The following is a 16,878-nucleotide window of genomic DNA, read 5'->3' as shown; positions in this document are numbered from 1 at the left end:
AGACAGGCAAATACAGATCGCCGTGAACGGCCAATCAAAGCGGCCGTTCACAGCGCGATTGCAGCTGCCAATGGGAGATGATCTCATATGTAAACATATGAGATCATCTCCCATTGCCGTGTCTCTCCCTCCTCACACAGAGACAGCGTGTGAGGAGGGAGAGCGATCTGTGTGTCAGCCCCAGTGCCATGTGTCAGCCCCAGTGCCATGTGTCAGCCCCAGTGCCATCTGTCAGCCCCAGTGCCATCTGTCAGCCCCAGTGCCAGTGCCATCTGTCAGCCCAGTGCCATCTGCCAGTAGTGCCAGTGCCACCTGCCAGCGCTAGTGCCTGCCGTCAGCCCCAGTGCCGTCAGCCCCAGTGCCGCCAGCGCCAGTGCCGCCAGCGCCAGTGCCACCTGCCAGCGCCAGTGCCACCTGCCAGCCCCAGTGCCATCCGTCAGCCCCAGTGCCATCCGTCAGCCCCAGTGCCATCCGTCAGCCCCAGTGCCGTCAGTGCCGTCAGCCCCAGTGCCGTCAGCCCCAGTGCCACCTGCCAGTGCCAGTCCCACCTGCCAGCACCAGTGCCACCTGCCAGCGCCAGTGCCACCTGCCAGCGCCAGTGCCATCCGTCAGCCCCAGTGCCGTCAGCCCCAGTGCCGTCAGTGCCAGTGCCACCTGCCAGCGCCAGTGCCACCTGCCAGCGTCAGTGCCACCTGCCAGCGCCAGTGCCATCCGTCAGCCCCAGTGCCGCCAGTGCCAGTGCCGCCAGTGCCACCTGCCACCACCAGAGCCGCCAGTGCCAGTGCCACCTGCCAGTGCCACCTGCCACCTGCCAGCGCCAGTGCCACCTGCCAGCGCCAGTGCCATCCTCCAGCTCCAGTGCCGTCAGCCCCAGTGCCGCCAGTGCCACGTGCCAGTGCCACCTGCCAGTGCCAGTGCCACCTGCCAGCGCCAGTGCCATCCGTCAGCCCCAGTGCCGTCAGCCCCAGTGCCGCCAGTGCCACCTGCCAGTGCCACCTGCCAGCGCCAGTGCCATCTGCCAGCGCCAGTGCCATCTGCCAGCCCCATTTGCCAGAGCAATTAGCCAGAGCAAATAGCCAGCACCATCTGCCAGTGCCAGCCCCAGTGCCATCTGTCAGCAACATCTGCCAGCCCCATCTGCCAGCCCCATCTGTCAGCCCCATCTGTCAGCCCCATCTGCCTCCAGTGCCATCTGCCTCCAGTGCCATCTGTCAGTGCCACGTGTCGTCAGTGCCACGTGGGGTCACTTTGTGGGCATTTCCATTGTCCTGGTACTCCAGGACCTTCAAAACTGTAATAGGTGGTTGAGAAATAAGATGTGTAATTTATGCTCCTAGAACGCCTGATGGTGCTATTTCAATATTGGGCCTCTGTATGTGGTCAGGCTGTGTAAAAGTCTCACACATTTGGTATCGTTATACTCAGGAGGAGTAGTAGAACGTATTTTGGGGTGTCATTTTTGCTATGTACATGCTATGCGTTGGAAATATCTTATAAATGGACAACTTTGCGTAAAAAAAATGCGTTTTCATTTTTTTTCCACATTTTCCCAAAACTTCTGGAAAAAAAATGAACCATTCAAACGACTCATTATGCCTCATAGATTATACGTTGGGGTGTTAGCTTTCCAAAATGGGGTCACTTTGTGGGCATTTCCATTGTCCTGGTGCTCCAGGGCCTTCAAAAATGTAATAGGTGGTTGAGAAATGAAATGTGTAATTTATGCTCCTAGAACGCCTGATGGTGCTATTTCAATATTGGGCCTCTGTATGTGGCCAGGCTGTGTAAAAGTCTCACACATTTGGTATCGTAATACTCAGAAGGAGTAGCAGAACGTATTTTGGGGTGTCATTTGTGGTATACACATGCCATGTGAGAGAAATAACCTATTACATTGAAAATTTTGTGAGAAAAAAAAAATAAAAAATCTTCATTTTGCAAAGAATTGTGGGAAAAATATGACAACATCAAAAACCTCACCATGCATCTTAGTAAATACCTTGGAATGTCTACTTTCAAAAAAGGGGTCATTTGGGGGGTATTTGTACTTTCCTGACTTGTTCGGGTCGCAAGAAATGAGATAGGCCACCAGTACATCAGGTGTGATCAATTTTGTTCGATTCGCACCACAGCTTGTAGACTCTCTAACTTTCACAAAGACCAAATAATATCCACTAATTTGGGTTATTTTTACCAAAGATATGTAGCAGTATAAATTGTGGCCAAAATTTATGAAAAAAAAATTATAATTTGCAAAATTTTATCACAGAAACAAAGAAATATGCGTTTTTTTTCAAAAGTTTCGGTCTTTTTTCATTTATAGCGCAAAAAATAAAAACCCCAGAGGTGATCAAATACCACCAGAAGAAAGCTCTATTTGTGGGAAAAAAAAGGACACAAAATTCATTTGGGTACAGTGTTGCATGACTGAGTAATTGTCATTCAAAGTGTGAGAGCACCAAAAGCTGAAAATTGGTCTGGTCAGGAAGGGTGTTTAAGTGCCCAGTAAGCAAGTGGCTAATGATGGGCATACATGTAGCATTTTTTTTTAAATGTGGTAGTGAAATCACCTCCTACAGCACTGGAGTCGCTGATTTACGTATTGTGAGAGCAAATGCTGTTGCTGTCAAGATAAATAAATCAGTGCTGCAGCTGAATGCCGTACCTGAAACACAACTTGATTTTTTAATGCAATCTGTGCCTAAAACATACATGCCAAAGCATGGGGGCAATCCACCCCTAATGTTAGGAGAAAACCGCTCCTCCACTCTTGCCCCATGCTTTGTTATATATGCTCTTTTATTTTAACTGTGGTGGTGAAATCACCTCCTACAGCACTGGAGTCATGGCTTTACGTATTGTGGGAGCAAACACTGATGCCTTCAGAATAAATAAACTCGTGCTGCAGCTGAATGGGGTACCTGCTAAGCAAATGATGGTTAACAATAAAACAAAGTACCATTACAGTATAACAGTAAGACATACCATACCTGCAAAGAAAATACAATAAATCATAGTAAAAATAAAACATTACAGTTCTAAAATACAGTAACAATAGAGAGAGAACAATAGATATAGAACAATAGCTGACTCTGCTGACATAATCCCATAAAGGGATCGCTGTGTTTGACCTGACTGATTCACTCAGGGGTCCATCGTCTGAAGTGAGCGAGTGGCCATTACTATTAGTGGTGGAGATTTTCACTTAAGTCACCGTACTTGACTGTTAGATCATCTATCTCATTGGATATCTGCTGGCTTCTCTGCTATCTTCATCAATGATTTTTTCATTATAAAGAAAATGGACTATTTCTTTGTTTGATTCTAGTTTTAGCTTTTAATAGTGTGTTTTATCTGCGCTGTACTGTCTTTTTACATTGCTACTACTAAGTACCCTAACACTGATTATTGTCACAAATGATACTAGTACAGTGATCAAAGAAAAATATGAACACTGCACTGGGTGACACTGTGACGGGAGTGAAGGGGTTAACTGGGGGAGGGGAAATTGAGGGGTGACAAGCGTACTGGTGTTAGTGTAGTGTTGGTGCAACTTACTGTGAGATGTCTTCTCCTCTCTCTCTGGAATGAAAAGAGTTCCACAAGGGGAAATGACATCACTTCCCCTGCCTGTGTATACACTTACACAGGCAGTGGAAGGATTCCATTCGCCAGAACCGATCACCAGGTCCAGGCCAGAAATCATTGGCCTGGGCCTGGAGACTGATCGGTTCTGAAGCGAATCTGATCATCGAGGCCGCCGTACAGCTATGACGCTTCGCCCAGCCGAGCCAACCTGTGGCAGCTGGTCCGAAACTGGTTAATAAAACTTTTTTGTTGAATTAAAAAAAAAGAAGGATGTTAGGTGAGATCTTTACTGTAAGGAGTATGGGCTGGGGGGGGGGGAGTGATTTGTACTGGGAAAAGGGGATAATTTTTGGTTGTACACTGTAAAGTGGCCTGTACGTTACACACTCCTGGCTCCTGCAATATATATGGGCTTGTTCACACTAGCGCTTGGGGGGGGGGGATTGCGGTCCGTAATAACCTGCAGTTGAGCTGCATTTTTTGCATCCAACCACAACCATCTTTAGCTGTATAGGTAGCAATAATAATTATATCCCCTGTCACCTGTTAAGCACGACCCAGTCAAAGTTCATGGGGATAATCTGCATGTGCTCCTCTCCTAAACTGTGTGCAATGCATGTGGTTGCGGGGATCAAAAGGTTAAAGCAGGTGGTGAGGAGGCGATATAACACCTCCTCATAACCTGTCAAATGTTCTCTAAAGAGCTTTCTGAACGCAGATGTACTAGATACATCACCGCTCCAAATTGCAACCAAATCTGGCCCTGCTATAAGATTTTATCCGGTCCCCTGATGCATGGGGAATTCTGACAGGGGCTCTGATCTTGACTCTCATATAAGGGGGGACTATGATGGGGACACTCATTTAACCAGTTCCTGCCCATGCTATAGCCAAACGATGGCTACATCATGGGCTTTCATTGCCGGGAGGGTGTACATGGACGTTCTTCCGTGATTGCGTTGCCCACACACCCCCTGAGGGGCGTGGGTGGCACACTCTCTGATCGCTGCATCCTTAGAACACAGCTGATCACAGATCGGGGTAAAGAGCTAATCACAGTGGCCCTTTACCACAAGATCAGCTGTGCCCAATGACAGCTGATCATGATGCAAACACAAGCTGGTTTTCAGCTTTCCTTTCCTCACGTTAACAGCATGAGGAGAGGAGAGCCGATAACCAGCTTGTGTGAATTATCAGTGCAGTCCCAACAGTACTGCCTATCAGAGCCCACCAGTGCTGCCAATCAGTGCTTACCAGTGCTACCAGTCAGTCCTCATCAGTGTCACCTATCAGTGCTACCTACCAGTCCCTATCCTTGCCCATCAGTGCCACCTATCACTGCTTGTCAGTGCCCCCTATCAGTGACCATCAGGGCTGCCTATCAGTACCCATCAGTGCCACCTATAAGTGTAGCCTCATCAGTGCAGCCTATCAGTGCCCATCAATGCAGCCCCATCAGCGCACATCAGTGAAGGAGAAAAATTACCTGTTTGCAAAATTTATTAAAAAACTGTGAAAAAACTTTTTTTCCCCTCAAAATTTGGTTTATTTAGCAAAAAATAAAAAAAACACAGTGGTGATTAACCACTTAACAACCGCCCATTGCCGATTAACGGCTTCAGGGCGGTTGTTTAACTCTGAGAGGCCGTTAATTAACGGCCTCCCAGAATTCTGCTCTCGCGCACCCCCTGGGGCGCGCACATGAGAACATCCGTGACCGCTGGGTCCAGTGGACCCGGCGCATCACGAATCACGGTAAACGGCCGCTCATCGCGGCCGTTTACCACGTGATCGCTCCGTCAAATGACGGAGTGATCACTTGTAAACAAGCCGGCGTCATGTTATGACGCCGGTTCCTCCCTCCCCCTCTCTGTACCGATTGGTACAGCGGAGGGGGAAGAGATCGGTGTCAGCAGCGATGTGGGCTGCATCTGCAGTGCCCACATCGCTGCTCACTGAAAATTAACCCCTCGATTCCCTGCATTACTCTGCAATACCCTGCCATTACTCTGCATTACTCTGCAATGCCCTGCAACACTCTGCAATGCCCTGCAACACTCCGCAATGCCCTGCAACACTCCGCAACACCCTGCAACACCCTGCAACACTCTGCAACACTCTGCAACACCCTGCAACACCCTGCAACACTCTGCAACACTCTGCAACACCCTGCAACACTCCGCAACACTCCGCAACACTCTGCAACACTCTGCAACACCCGCCAATACCCTGCAACACTCTGCAATGCTCTGCAACACCCGTCAATACCCTGCAACATTCTGCAATGCTCTGCAACACCCGCCAATACCCTGCAATGCTCTGCAACGCAGTACTCTGCAACGCCATACTCTGAGATACCCAGCCATACTCTGAGATACCCAGCCATAGTCGGTGATACCCTGCAATACCCAGCCATAGACATCCCCCCCCTCCCACCGCCCTCTGCCCTCCGGTGCTTCTACCGAATCGCTAATACGATCAAAGCCAGAATCTTTTTTTTTTTTTTAGGCTTCCCAGCTTAGAGGTGAGATGCGGGGTCTTATTGACCCCACATCTCACTGTAAAGAGGACCTGTCATGCCATATTCCTATTACAAGGGATGTTTACATTCCTTGTAATAGGAATAAAAGTGATCAAAAAAATTATTTTTTGGGGAAAAAAATGTCAAACTAAAATAAATAAAGTAAAATGAACAATAAAAAAAAATGTTTTTTTTTTAAAGCGCCCCTGTCCCCATGTGCTCGCATGCAGAAGCGAACGCATACGTAAGTCCCGCCCACATATGAAAACGGTGTTCAAACCACACATGTGAGGTATCGCTGCGAACGTTAGAGCGAGAGCAATAATTCTAGCCCTAGACCTCCTCTGTAACTCAAAACATATAACCAGTAAAAAAAAATTAAATCGTCGCCTATGGGGATTTTTAAGTAGCGACGTTTGGCGCCATTCCACGAGCGTGTGCAATTTTGAAGAGTGACATATTAGGTATCTATTTACTCACCGTAACTTCATCTTTCACATTATGCAAAAATTGGGCTAACTTTACTGTGTTTTTTTTTTTTTAAGCACAAAACTGTTTTTTTTCCAAAAAAAAGCATGTGAGATAAAAAGTTGCAACGACCACCATTGTATTCTCCAGGGTGTTTGCTAAAAAAACATATATAATGTTTTGGAGTTCTATGTAATTTTCTAGCAAATAAATGATGATTTTTACATGTAGGAGAGAAATGTCAGAATTGTCCTGGGTGCTCCAGAACACCTGATGGCGCTCCATGCATGTTGGGCCTCTGTATGTGGCCACACTGTGTAAAAGTCTCACACATGTGGTATCGCCGTACTCTGGAGTAATAGCAGAATGTGTTTTGGGGTGTAATTTGTGGTATGCATATGCTGTGTGTGAGAAATAACCTGATAATATGACAATTTTGTGAAAAAAAAAGTAAAAAGAATCTTGATGTTGCAAAGAATTGTGGGAAAAAATGACAACTTCAAAAAACTCATCATGCCTCTTACTAAATACCTTGGAATGTCTTCTTTCCAAAAAGGGGTCATTTGGGGGGTATTTGTACTTTTCTGGCATGTTAGGGTCTCAAGAATTGAAACAGGCCGTCAGTACTTCAGGTGTGATCAATTTTCAGATATTGGCACCATAGCTTGTGGACTCTATAACTTTCACAAAGACCAAATAATATCCACCAATTTGTACTTATTTTTACCAAAGATATGTAGTGGTATAAATTTTGGCCAAAATTTATGAAGAAAAAATTACTAATCTGCTAAATTTTCTAACAGAAACAAAGAAAAATTCTTTTTTTTACAGAATTTTCGGTATTTTTTCTTTTATAGCACAAAAAATAAAAAACCCAGTGGTGATTAAATACCACCAAAAGAAAGCTCTATTTGTGTGAAAAAAAGGACAAAAATTTCATATAGGTCCAGTGTTGCATGACTGAGTAATTGTCATTCAAAATGCGAGAGCACCGAAAGCTGAAAATTGGTCTGGTTATTAAGGGTGTTTAAGTGCCCAGTGGTTAAGTGGTTAAATATCACCAAAAAAAAAGACTTGGAAAATGGAACAGAGGACTTTAAGGCCCAGTTCACACTAATGCAATGCGAGAGCTCTGCAAATCCAGTGCGGGTTCCTGCATTGCACCCGAACTGCACAGTGGTTCTCAGTGAGATCTGCGAACCGCTGTGGGTGTCAATGTAAAGTTAACAACACCCCCAGATCTGTTTGCAGATCGCAGTGCGAACTGCAAAATGTTGCAGGAATCGGATCGCAAGTGTAAACACCCATGCGATTGATTCCAGTGCAGACCCAAAAAGGGTCCTGCACCAACCATACAGTTTGTATGGCTGAAATCGCATTACACAGACATCGCATGTGATGTGAACAGCAATGTGGTGCGAATCACATGCAATGTCTGGCCCCGCACTAGTGTGAAACGGGCTTAAAAAAATGAAAAAACAATTTCATGTATAATATAAAACAACAAATTTTATTAAATACATTTGTTAAAAAAGATATAACAATCTTCTTCAGAAAAATAATGTGATCAGACCAATATCTACTGTACAAAAACGTATTTGTCGATATGTTTTGCTAAAGTAGATAGCGTTTCTACTTATCCTTGGCCGATCTACCTAATAAAACACCAAAAGAAAACTGGAATTGTGTGAAAAAAATTATAAAAAATGTCATATGTGTACAGCATTGTATGACCGTGCAATTGTCATTCAAAGTGCGCCTGGGCAGGAAGGCGGTACTAAATATGATGCATTCATCTCTAAAAAATAAATCCTGCAAATAAGTGTAAAATATAGTATGACCCAAGTACATAATGCTAGTTTTACTACAGAAAATAAATGTATGCATAAAAAACAAAAAACAAACAAAAAAAAATGCATTTCTCAGAAATGGTGACAATGGTATTGTGCAATTCCCTCTTCCAGATGGGATGTGTCCTATGACATGGTATAATATATACATAGTATATATTGTGTGCTCCTACTGCATAGTGCACGGTGTGGGTCACTCCTCCATGCTGCATTCAATGCACACTTGCTGTTCTGTTGATAATAATGTTGTCTTTACAAGGCTTCATGGTAATTGTCAGTGAAATCGATAATGATGAATCACTCGCCAACCATCCATGTGACAACATGAATCCATCCCCACTCACTGTGCAGGGACTACATCTCCAGCACTGGCGGCGGAGGGATCCGAGCACACATCCTGCTTAGCGTCTCTGTCACCATGGCGACTAGAAAAGTGCCCGTGATTCTGCTTCTCTTTCCCCCCCCGAAAACGAAACAATCGGGTTCACCAACTCGCTTTTCTTGCTGTCGGAGTTCGCTGTGCTTTTAGCCGTTCTACAGAGCGTTCTACAGTGCTCTGTGTAGGAGGAAGCAGTGCGGAAGAACACGTGTGTGCAGGGTCCTGTCCCCGGCATACCTGTGGAGCTGCTGACAAGTTTGTGGACAGCCATGGCCATGTATATGATGAACAGTGCAATCAGGGGGGAGATGCTGGAGAAGAAAGGCTCGCTGTACCTGCGTTCAAAGCACATGCACTATGACAAGCACACCATGGTGTCTGGCTGGTAAGAGTAAACCTCCTGGGATGACTGGATCTGAAGGGTTAATGCATAGCTCCCAACTGTCCCTGATTTCGAGGGGGAGACCTCGTGTTCTCCCATATAGAGGAGTAGGGATGAGCTCAGGCGTGTTCGCATGGAACACGTCCAGGAAGTCGGTGCAGCGCTGAGCTAATCACAGGCAGTGAGACATTGTCCCGATGTGCAGCTGCAGAGATCGGGAAATGTCTCACTGCCTATGATTATCGCAGCGCTGCGCCGACTTCCTGGACGTGTTCCATGCGAACATGCCTGAGCTCATCCCTACAGAGGAGTATAGCTCCCATGGTTCAGAGAAGCAAGATCTCCCAATCTATGGATAGCATAGGACCCACTAATCATGGGGTATTTTGTCGCAGTAAGTGGGTTTAAGCACCATATAGCAATATGGTGTGACCAAATCCCCATATTTTTTTATAATATCTTTTGGAAAATGTCTAGGTGTTTTAAAAAAAAAAGCCTCGCTGGAGGTAAATGTCAGTTTTGCATATGTGCGCTGTAATATTTTTGTTCTGCTTTCGAGGGACTGTCCCTGATTTTGAGGAACTGTCCCTGATTTCAAAGGAAATGTCCCTGATTTCAAAGGAAATGTCCTTGATTTCAAAGGAAATGTCCTTGATTTCGAGGAAATGTCCCTGATTTCGAGGGACTTTCCCTGATTTCAAAGGAAATGTCCCTGATTTCGAGGGACTTTCCCTGATTTCAAAGGAAATGTCCCTGATTTCAAAGGAACTGTCCCTGATTTCAAAGGAACTGTCCCTGATTTCGAAGGACTGTCCCTGATTTTGAGGGACTTTCCCTGATTTCAAAGGAAATGTCCCTGATTTCAAAGGAACTGTCCCTGATTTCGAGGGACTGTCCCTGATTTCGAGGGATGGTCCCTGATTTCGAAGGAGTGTCCCTGATTTTCGAGGGACTGTCCCTCATTCCTCCTCATGTTGGTCTCATCTACATAGTTGTATATAAAATGCACTTTTTATCTTTCAAAAAGTGTTTCCCAGTTCTAAACCTTTCATCCAAATTCTTAATTGCTGCATTTGTACATCTTAAAAGCCAATATAAAGGAATAGTAGTGGTAAAAAAAGCATTTGTGCATACTTCCAAACATTTTGAGATGGGAATGAGGGACACCTACTTGCAAACATATGTGGGCATAGGACACGCCCCCTGGCACACCCCTTTAACCACTTGAGACCCGCGCTATAACCGAATGACGGCTACAGCGCGGATCTCCTTTTCCGGGACGACGTCAATAGACGTAGTCCCGTGCACGAGCGGCCTGTGCCCCCCGTGCAATGGGTCGATCCCGACCCCTTATCACGTGATCAGCTGTCAGCCAATGACAGCTGATCATGTGATATAACGGAGCCGGTAATCGGCTATTATTCCTCCTCGCGCTGACAGCGCGAGGAGAAAAAAAAAAAGCCGATCACCGGCAGCCATGACCGGGACATTAGTCCCGATCACGGCCAGCCCTGCTAGTGCCCACCTGCCCCCTGCCAGTGCCCACCTGCCCCCTGCCAGTGCCACATTAATAAAAAGTAAGTGTCCCCCGTCAGTGCCACCCAGCAGTGCCCACAGTGCCACCCAGCAGTGCCACCCAGCAGTGCCCACAGTGCCACCCAGCAGTGCCCACAATCTGCCTCAACAAAAGTGCTGCACCCCAGTGCCACATATCCGTGTCCATCAGTGTCATCTACCAGTGCCCAGCAGTGCCGCCCATCAGTGCCCAGCAGTGCCACCTATCAGAGCCACCTATCAGTGCCACCTATCAGTGCCCATCAGTCCCATCTATCAGTGGTACCTATCAGTGCCTATCAGTGCCACCCATCCGTGCCACCCATCTGTGCCACCCATCCGTGCCATCTTATCTGTGCCCATCTTTGCCCATCAGTGCCGCCTTATCTGTGCCCATCGGTGCCGCCTTATCTGTGCCTATTAGTGCCGCCTTAACTATGCCTATCAGTGCCCACCAGTGCAGCCTATCAGTGCCTACCAATGCAGCCCATCAGTGCCCACCAGTGCAGCCTATCAGTGCCGCCTCATCAGCGCACTTCAATGAAGGAGAAAAATGACCCATTTGCAAAATTTTATAACAAACTATTAAACATGATTTTTTTTTTTTTTTGCATCTTTTTTTGTTTGTTTAGCAAAAAATAAAACTCTGAGGCCGCGTACACACGCGGGGACTGTTCGCCCAACTTTGTCCGCTGAACAGTGTTTCGGCGGACAGTCCGCCCGTGTGTGGGCTTTCAGCGGACAGTTTCAGCGAACAGTCCGCTGAACAAGGTTTTTCGGAATTTCCGAAAAACTGTCCGCTGAAACTTTGTTTCAGCGAACAGTCCCCTCGTGTGTAGGCTTGTTCGTCAAACTAAGTTCCGCGCATGCTCAGAAAGGATTTACACGCCGAAAGTTGTAATGCAGTGTATAGGACGTCGTATTTTTCGTCCCGTCGTACGTGCCGTTCACGTCATCGCGCACGGTTTCAGCAAACTGTTCGTTCGTCGTGTGTGGCCATGTCCGTCCATGCTAATTTTGAGCGGACTGTTTGCTGAAACTGTTTGACGGACAAAGTTGGGCGAACAGTCCCCGCGTGTGTACGCGGCCTGAGCTGTAATTAAAGAGGGATTCCACCAAAAAAATAAATATTAAAAGCCAGCAGCTATAAATACTACAGCTGCTGACTTTTAATAAATGGACACTCACCTGTCCCGGGTTCCAGCGATGCCGGCAGCTGAGGCCGATCGATTGCTCGGCTCTCGGCTGCTGCCGCCACCATTCTAGGTGAGGGAATCGGGAAGTGAAGCGAATAGGCTTCACTTCCCGGTTCCCTACTGCGCATGTGCGAGTCGCGCAGCGCAATAGGAAATCTCCGCACTGTCACTGGGACCCGTGTGTGTCCCAGCAGACAGCGCGGCAGGGCAGGAAATGGCGTAGACTCCCACGGGAGTCTATGCCCGGAAGTGGGTGTAAATACCTGTCTTTGACAGGTATCTCCACCCCCCTCCCCCCTGAAAGGTGTCAATTGTGACACCGGAGGGGGGGAGGGTTCCGATCAGCGGAGGTTCCACTTTAGGGTGGAATCCCACTTTAAATACCACCAAAAGAAAGCTCTATTTGTGGGAAAAAAATGATAAAAATTTCATTTGGGTACAGTGTTGTATGCCCGCGCAATTGTCATTCAAAGTGCATCAGCGCTGAAAGCTGAAAATTGGTCTGGGACTGAGGGGGGTTTAAGTGCCCAGTAAGCAAGTGGTTAAAGGAGAATTAACCACAAAAGGTTAATTAAATCCATACAGGCTTTTTTTATCACTACTATACCTCTAAATTGGCGTTTAAAGTGTACAAATGGAGCAATTTAGAAATTGGATGAAAGGTTTAGCACTGGGGAACACTTTTTGAAAGATAAAAAGTACATTTTATATACAACTATATAGATCAGACCGAAATGAGGGACACATGAGTTGGAAAGAGGGACATTGCTCCAAATCAGGGACAGTCCCTCGAAATCAGGGACAGTTGGGAGCTATGCTTGTGGATTTAATTAACCTTTTTTGGGTTAATTCTCCTTTAAGGGGGTGTGGCAGGGGGCATGTCCTATGCCTACATATGTTTGTTAGTAGGTGTCCCTCATTCCCATGTCAAAATGTTGAGAGGTACAGTGCCTTGCGAAAGTATTCGGCCCCCTTGAACTTTTCAACCTTTTGCCACATTTCAGGCTTCAAACATAAAGATATACAATTTTTATTTTTTGTGAAGAATCACCAACAAGTGGGACACAATTGTGAAGTGGAACGAAATCTATTGGATTTTTGAAACTTTTTTAACTAATAAAAAAATGAAAAGCTGGGCGTGCAAAATTATTTGGCCCCCTTGCGTTAATACTTTGTAGAGCCACCTTTTTCTGCGATTACAGCTGCAAGTCGCTTGGGGTAAGTCTCTATTAGTTTTGCACATCGAGAGACTGAAATTCTTGCCCATTCTTCCTTGCAAAACAGCTCGAGCTCAGTGAGGTTGGATGGAGAGCGTTTGTGAACAGCAGTTTTCAGCTCTTTCCACAGATTCTCGATTGGATTCAGGTCTGGACTTTGACTTGGCCATTCTAACACCTGGATACGTTTATTTGTGAACCATTCCTTTGTAGATTTTGCTGTATGTTTGGGATCATTGTCTTGTTGGAAGATAAATCTCTGTCCCAGTTTCAGGTCTTTTGCAGACTCCAACAGGTTTTCATCCAGAATGGTCCTGTATTTGGCTGCATCCATCTTCCCCTCAATTTTAACCATCTTCCCTGTCCCTGCTGAAGAAAAGCAGGCCCAAACCATGATGCTGCCACCACCATGTTTGACAGTGGGGATGGTGTAATGAGGGTGATGAGCTGTGTTGCTTTTACGCTAAACATATCGTTTTGCATTGTGGGTAAAAAGTTTGATTTTGGTTTCATCTGACCAGAGCACCTTCTTCCACATGTTTGGTGTGTCTCCCAGGTGGCTTGTGGCAAACTTTAGACGAGACTTTTTATGGATATCTTTGAGAAATGGCTTTCTTCTTGCCACTCTTCCATATAGGCCAGATTTGTGCAGTGTACGACTGATTGTTGTCCTATGGACAGACTCTCCCACCTCAGCTGTAGTTCTCTGCAGTTCATCCAGAGTGATCATGGGCCTCTTGGCTGCATCTCTGATCAGTCTTCTCCTTGTCTGAGCTGAAAGTTTAGAGGGACGGCCAGGTCTTGGTAGATTTGCAGTGGTCTGATACTCCTTCCATTTCAAAATGATCGCTTGCACAGTGCTCCTTGGGATGGTTAAAGCTTGGGAAATCTTTTTGTATCCAAATCCGGCTTTAAACTTCTCCACAACAGTATTACGGACCTGCCTGGTGTGTTCCTTGGTCTTCTTGATGCTCTCTGCGCTTTCAACAGAACCCTGAGACTATCACAGAGCAGGTGCATTTATACAGAGACTTTATTACACACAGGTGGATTCTATTTATCACCATCAGTCATTTAGGACAACATTGGATCATTCAGAGATCATCGCTGAACTTCTGGAGTGAGTTTGCTGCACTGAAAGTAAAGGGGCCGAATAATTTTGCACACACCACTTTTCAGTTTTTTATTTGCTAAAAAAGTTTAAATTTATCCAATAGATTTCGTTCCACTTCACAATTGTGTCCCACTTGTTGGTGATTCTTCACAAAAAATTTAAATTTTATATCTTTGTGTTTGAAGCCTGAAATGTGGCAAAAGGTTGAAAAGTTCAAGGGGGCCGAATACTTTCGCAAGGCACTGTATGTTAATGGTTCCAGGTCATGGTATAGTACAGTGATGGCGAACCTTGGCACCCCAGATGTTTTGGAACTACATTTCCCATGATGCTCAACTGCACTGCAGACAGGACTGGTGCAAGGATTTTTGACACCTTAGGCGAAACCTCATTTTGCCGCCCCATTAGCTCCACACCTGACTCCACCCCTTTGCCCTGCCCATGTGACAGAAGGCGCCACTATACAGGAAGCATCGGCTCTGCTTCCTCTAGCAATGGCTCCAGTGCTGCGCTGCACCTATAATTACACTACCGGTAGGACTGAGTTAGTTACATGCTGCAGCCTGCAGAGCATGCAGACGTGGAGAGAAACCAGCGGCCAGACGCCCCTAGGCAGCAGTGTGCCCTAGTCGGCTGCCTAGTTTGCCTAGTGGTAGCACCGGCCCTGACTGCAGAGTGCATGAGCATCATTGGAAATGTAGTTCCAAAACATATGGGGTGCCAAGTTTCGCCATCAATGGTATAGTATTATCATGATGATTTGATTGGATTCAAGTGGGATTGGAAAAAAAAAGTGATGATTTGCAATGTATAGAGAACATATGCCTACACAGTACCCTTAAGGCTGGGTTCACATATGATCCACGTGCGACTCACAGCAGGGGTCCGATGCGTCCTCATTCACCATTTTAGGTCAGATTTCCGCCTGAATTTTGGTCTGAATTCGGGCCTGAAGCGAACCAAAAGACACACAACGTTTTTGTGCAAATCCCACTGGACCTGCTGCGGAGATATCTGAACTATGGAAAGAGAACTGGTCAAAATCTCCTGCTATTGCGAAAAATGTGAGGGGTGTACTCACTTTTGTAAGATACTGTACAATAGTTCTGCTGATAGGATCAACAGGAACTTACAAAGGGTTCTGGGGTGTACTTTGAAAAACATAGAAAAACATAGAGCCTTGTCTTCTTACAGTTATGGGTTGTCTACTTCACATAACAGATTTTATAGTTTGATATATATTGTTACTTTTTTTTTTTCCAATACTTTATTTTGCAGAAGGAGACAGACACACAGTATGATATATATAGAAAGAAAATAAAAAGTTCCATACATTGGGAGCAGGACAATTTCAGAACATTGCAGTATCTCTAGTCATCCTAACAGAGTTCACCTTGCTTGTGTTCCGAGAAATCCAACAAGTGGATCTTGGAATCTCTCCCCCCCATGCGTCACATCTCCCCCCTTAGTTTCTTATTGCTGCGGATAGAGCACATTTTTTTTTTTTCACTCCAGAAAAGCCCAAAAGGAACAGAAAGAGAGAAAGGAAGGCGGGAACACAGCAGAGCGAACGGAGAGAAGGAAGAGAAAGGGAGAATGAATACAAAAAAGGGGGGAGGGGAGGAAGAAAGAATCAGTCATCTCACAAGGCAAGCAGGCGCATGTGGCTGTCCAAAATAAGCCTTCTCACGAGGTGTTGAGAGCTAGCCTGTTATATTCCTCAGAGTATTTGAATTTGTGCCAGTAAAACCATTTTTTGGTGTATTTCTCAGACCTTTATCAGTAGCTACCAAGTCTTCCAACTAATATCCGCCACCTTTTTAAGCCATGTGGCAATTGGGGGTGGCTGTTCCTGTTTCCAGTAGAGTGGGATGCATCTTCTGGCAGCTGTGACCAAAAGAGGGAGGACGGATTTCCTGTATATCCCACTGGGAATGTTGTGATGGTGGAGAAGGAAGAAAGCCGGGTCCTTTGGTATCTCTCTATCGGTAAACTTTTGAATGATTCTATGAACCTCAGACCAGTAGGGTTGTATAAGGCGACATGACCAGAAGATGTGGAGGAGGGAGCTGATCTCCTCTCCACATTTCCAGCACAGATTTGAGCATTCGGTCTCTGAAACAACGATGGGGGAGGTAAGGATTGTAGAAAGTGTGATAGTTGGACTTTCTGCCAGAATGATAATCCCGCCAGGCCTGTATCGTTCATAATTTGTTGTCCCGTCAGCCAGCTTCCCCCCAGATGTAGTCATGCACCTGTGACCTTCCCGTTGTTCTTAGGTCATAAAATCTGGGGTCATGGAGACCGGGCGTGAATGCTGGATTCCCCACCATGGGTAGGAGTGGCGACGGTAGTGACGCTAACAAAAAGTCCCGAAAAGCCTTCAGGGCCAGTCTACTAGTTTCCCCCACTGTGGGATGACATGACCAGAAGATGTGGAGGAGGGAGCCTCCTCTCCACATTTCCAGCACAGATTCGAGCATTCGGGAAACATTTTGTGGATCTTCACCGGGGTGTGATACCACCGAGTGAGCACCTTGAACCCCGCTTCCTGTTGTTTGGCACTTATCGAGGTTTTGTAGGTGAACAGGAAGATTCTGGCCACCTGT

General features: G+C 46.1%; 1 protein-coding gene across 1 annotated transcript in view; it reads left to right on the top strand.

Annotated features, from left to right (window-relative positions):
- Positions 1-8,836: 8,836 nt before the first annotated feature.
- The window catches only part of CFAP95 (cilia and flagella associated protein 95), a 70,175-nt gene continuing 62,133 nt past the window's right edge, over positions 8,837-16,878 (top strand). Inside the window, exon 1 of the mRNA XM_077474960.1 lies at positions 8,837-9,191. Coding sequence (XP_077331086.1) covers positions 9,076-9,191 — 116 coding nt within the window. The 5' untranslated portion in view covers positions 8,837-9,075. The remainder of the gene's footprint in view (positions 9,192-16,878) is intronic.

Source organism: Lithobates pipiens, unplaced genomic scaffold (assembly GCF_037356315.1).
Source record: "Lithobates pipiens isolate NorthernLeopardFrog02 unplaced genomic scaffold, aLitPip1_a1.2 Scaffold_13, whole genome shotgun sequence".
Taxonomy (NCBI): Eukaryota; Metazoa; Chordata; class Amphibia; order Anura; family Ranidae; genus Lithobates; species Lithobates pipiens.
This window is presented reverse-complemented; position numbering and strand designations above follow the sequence as displayed.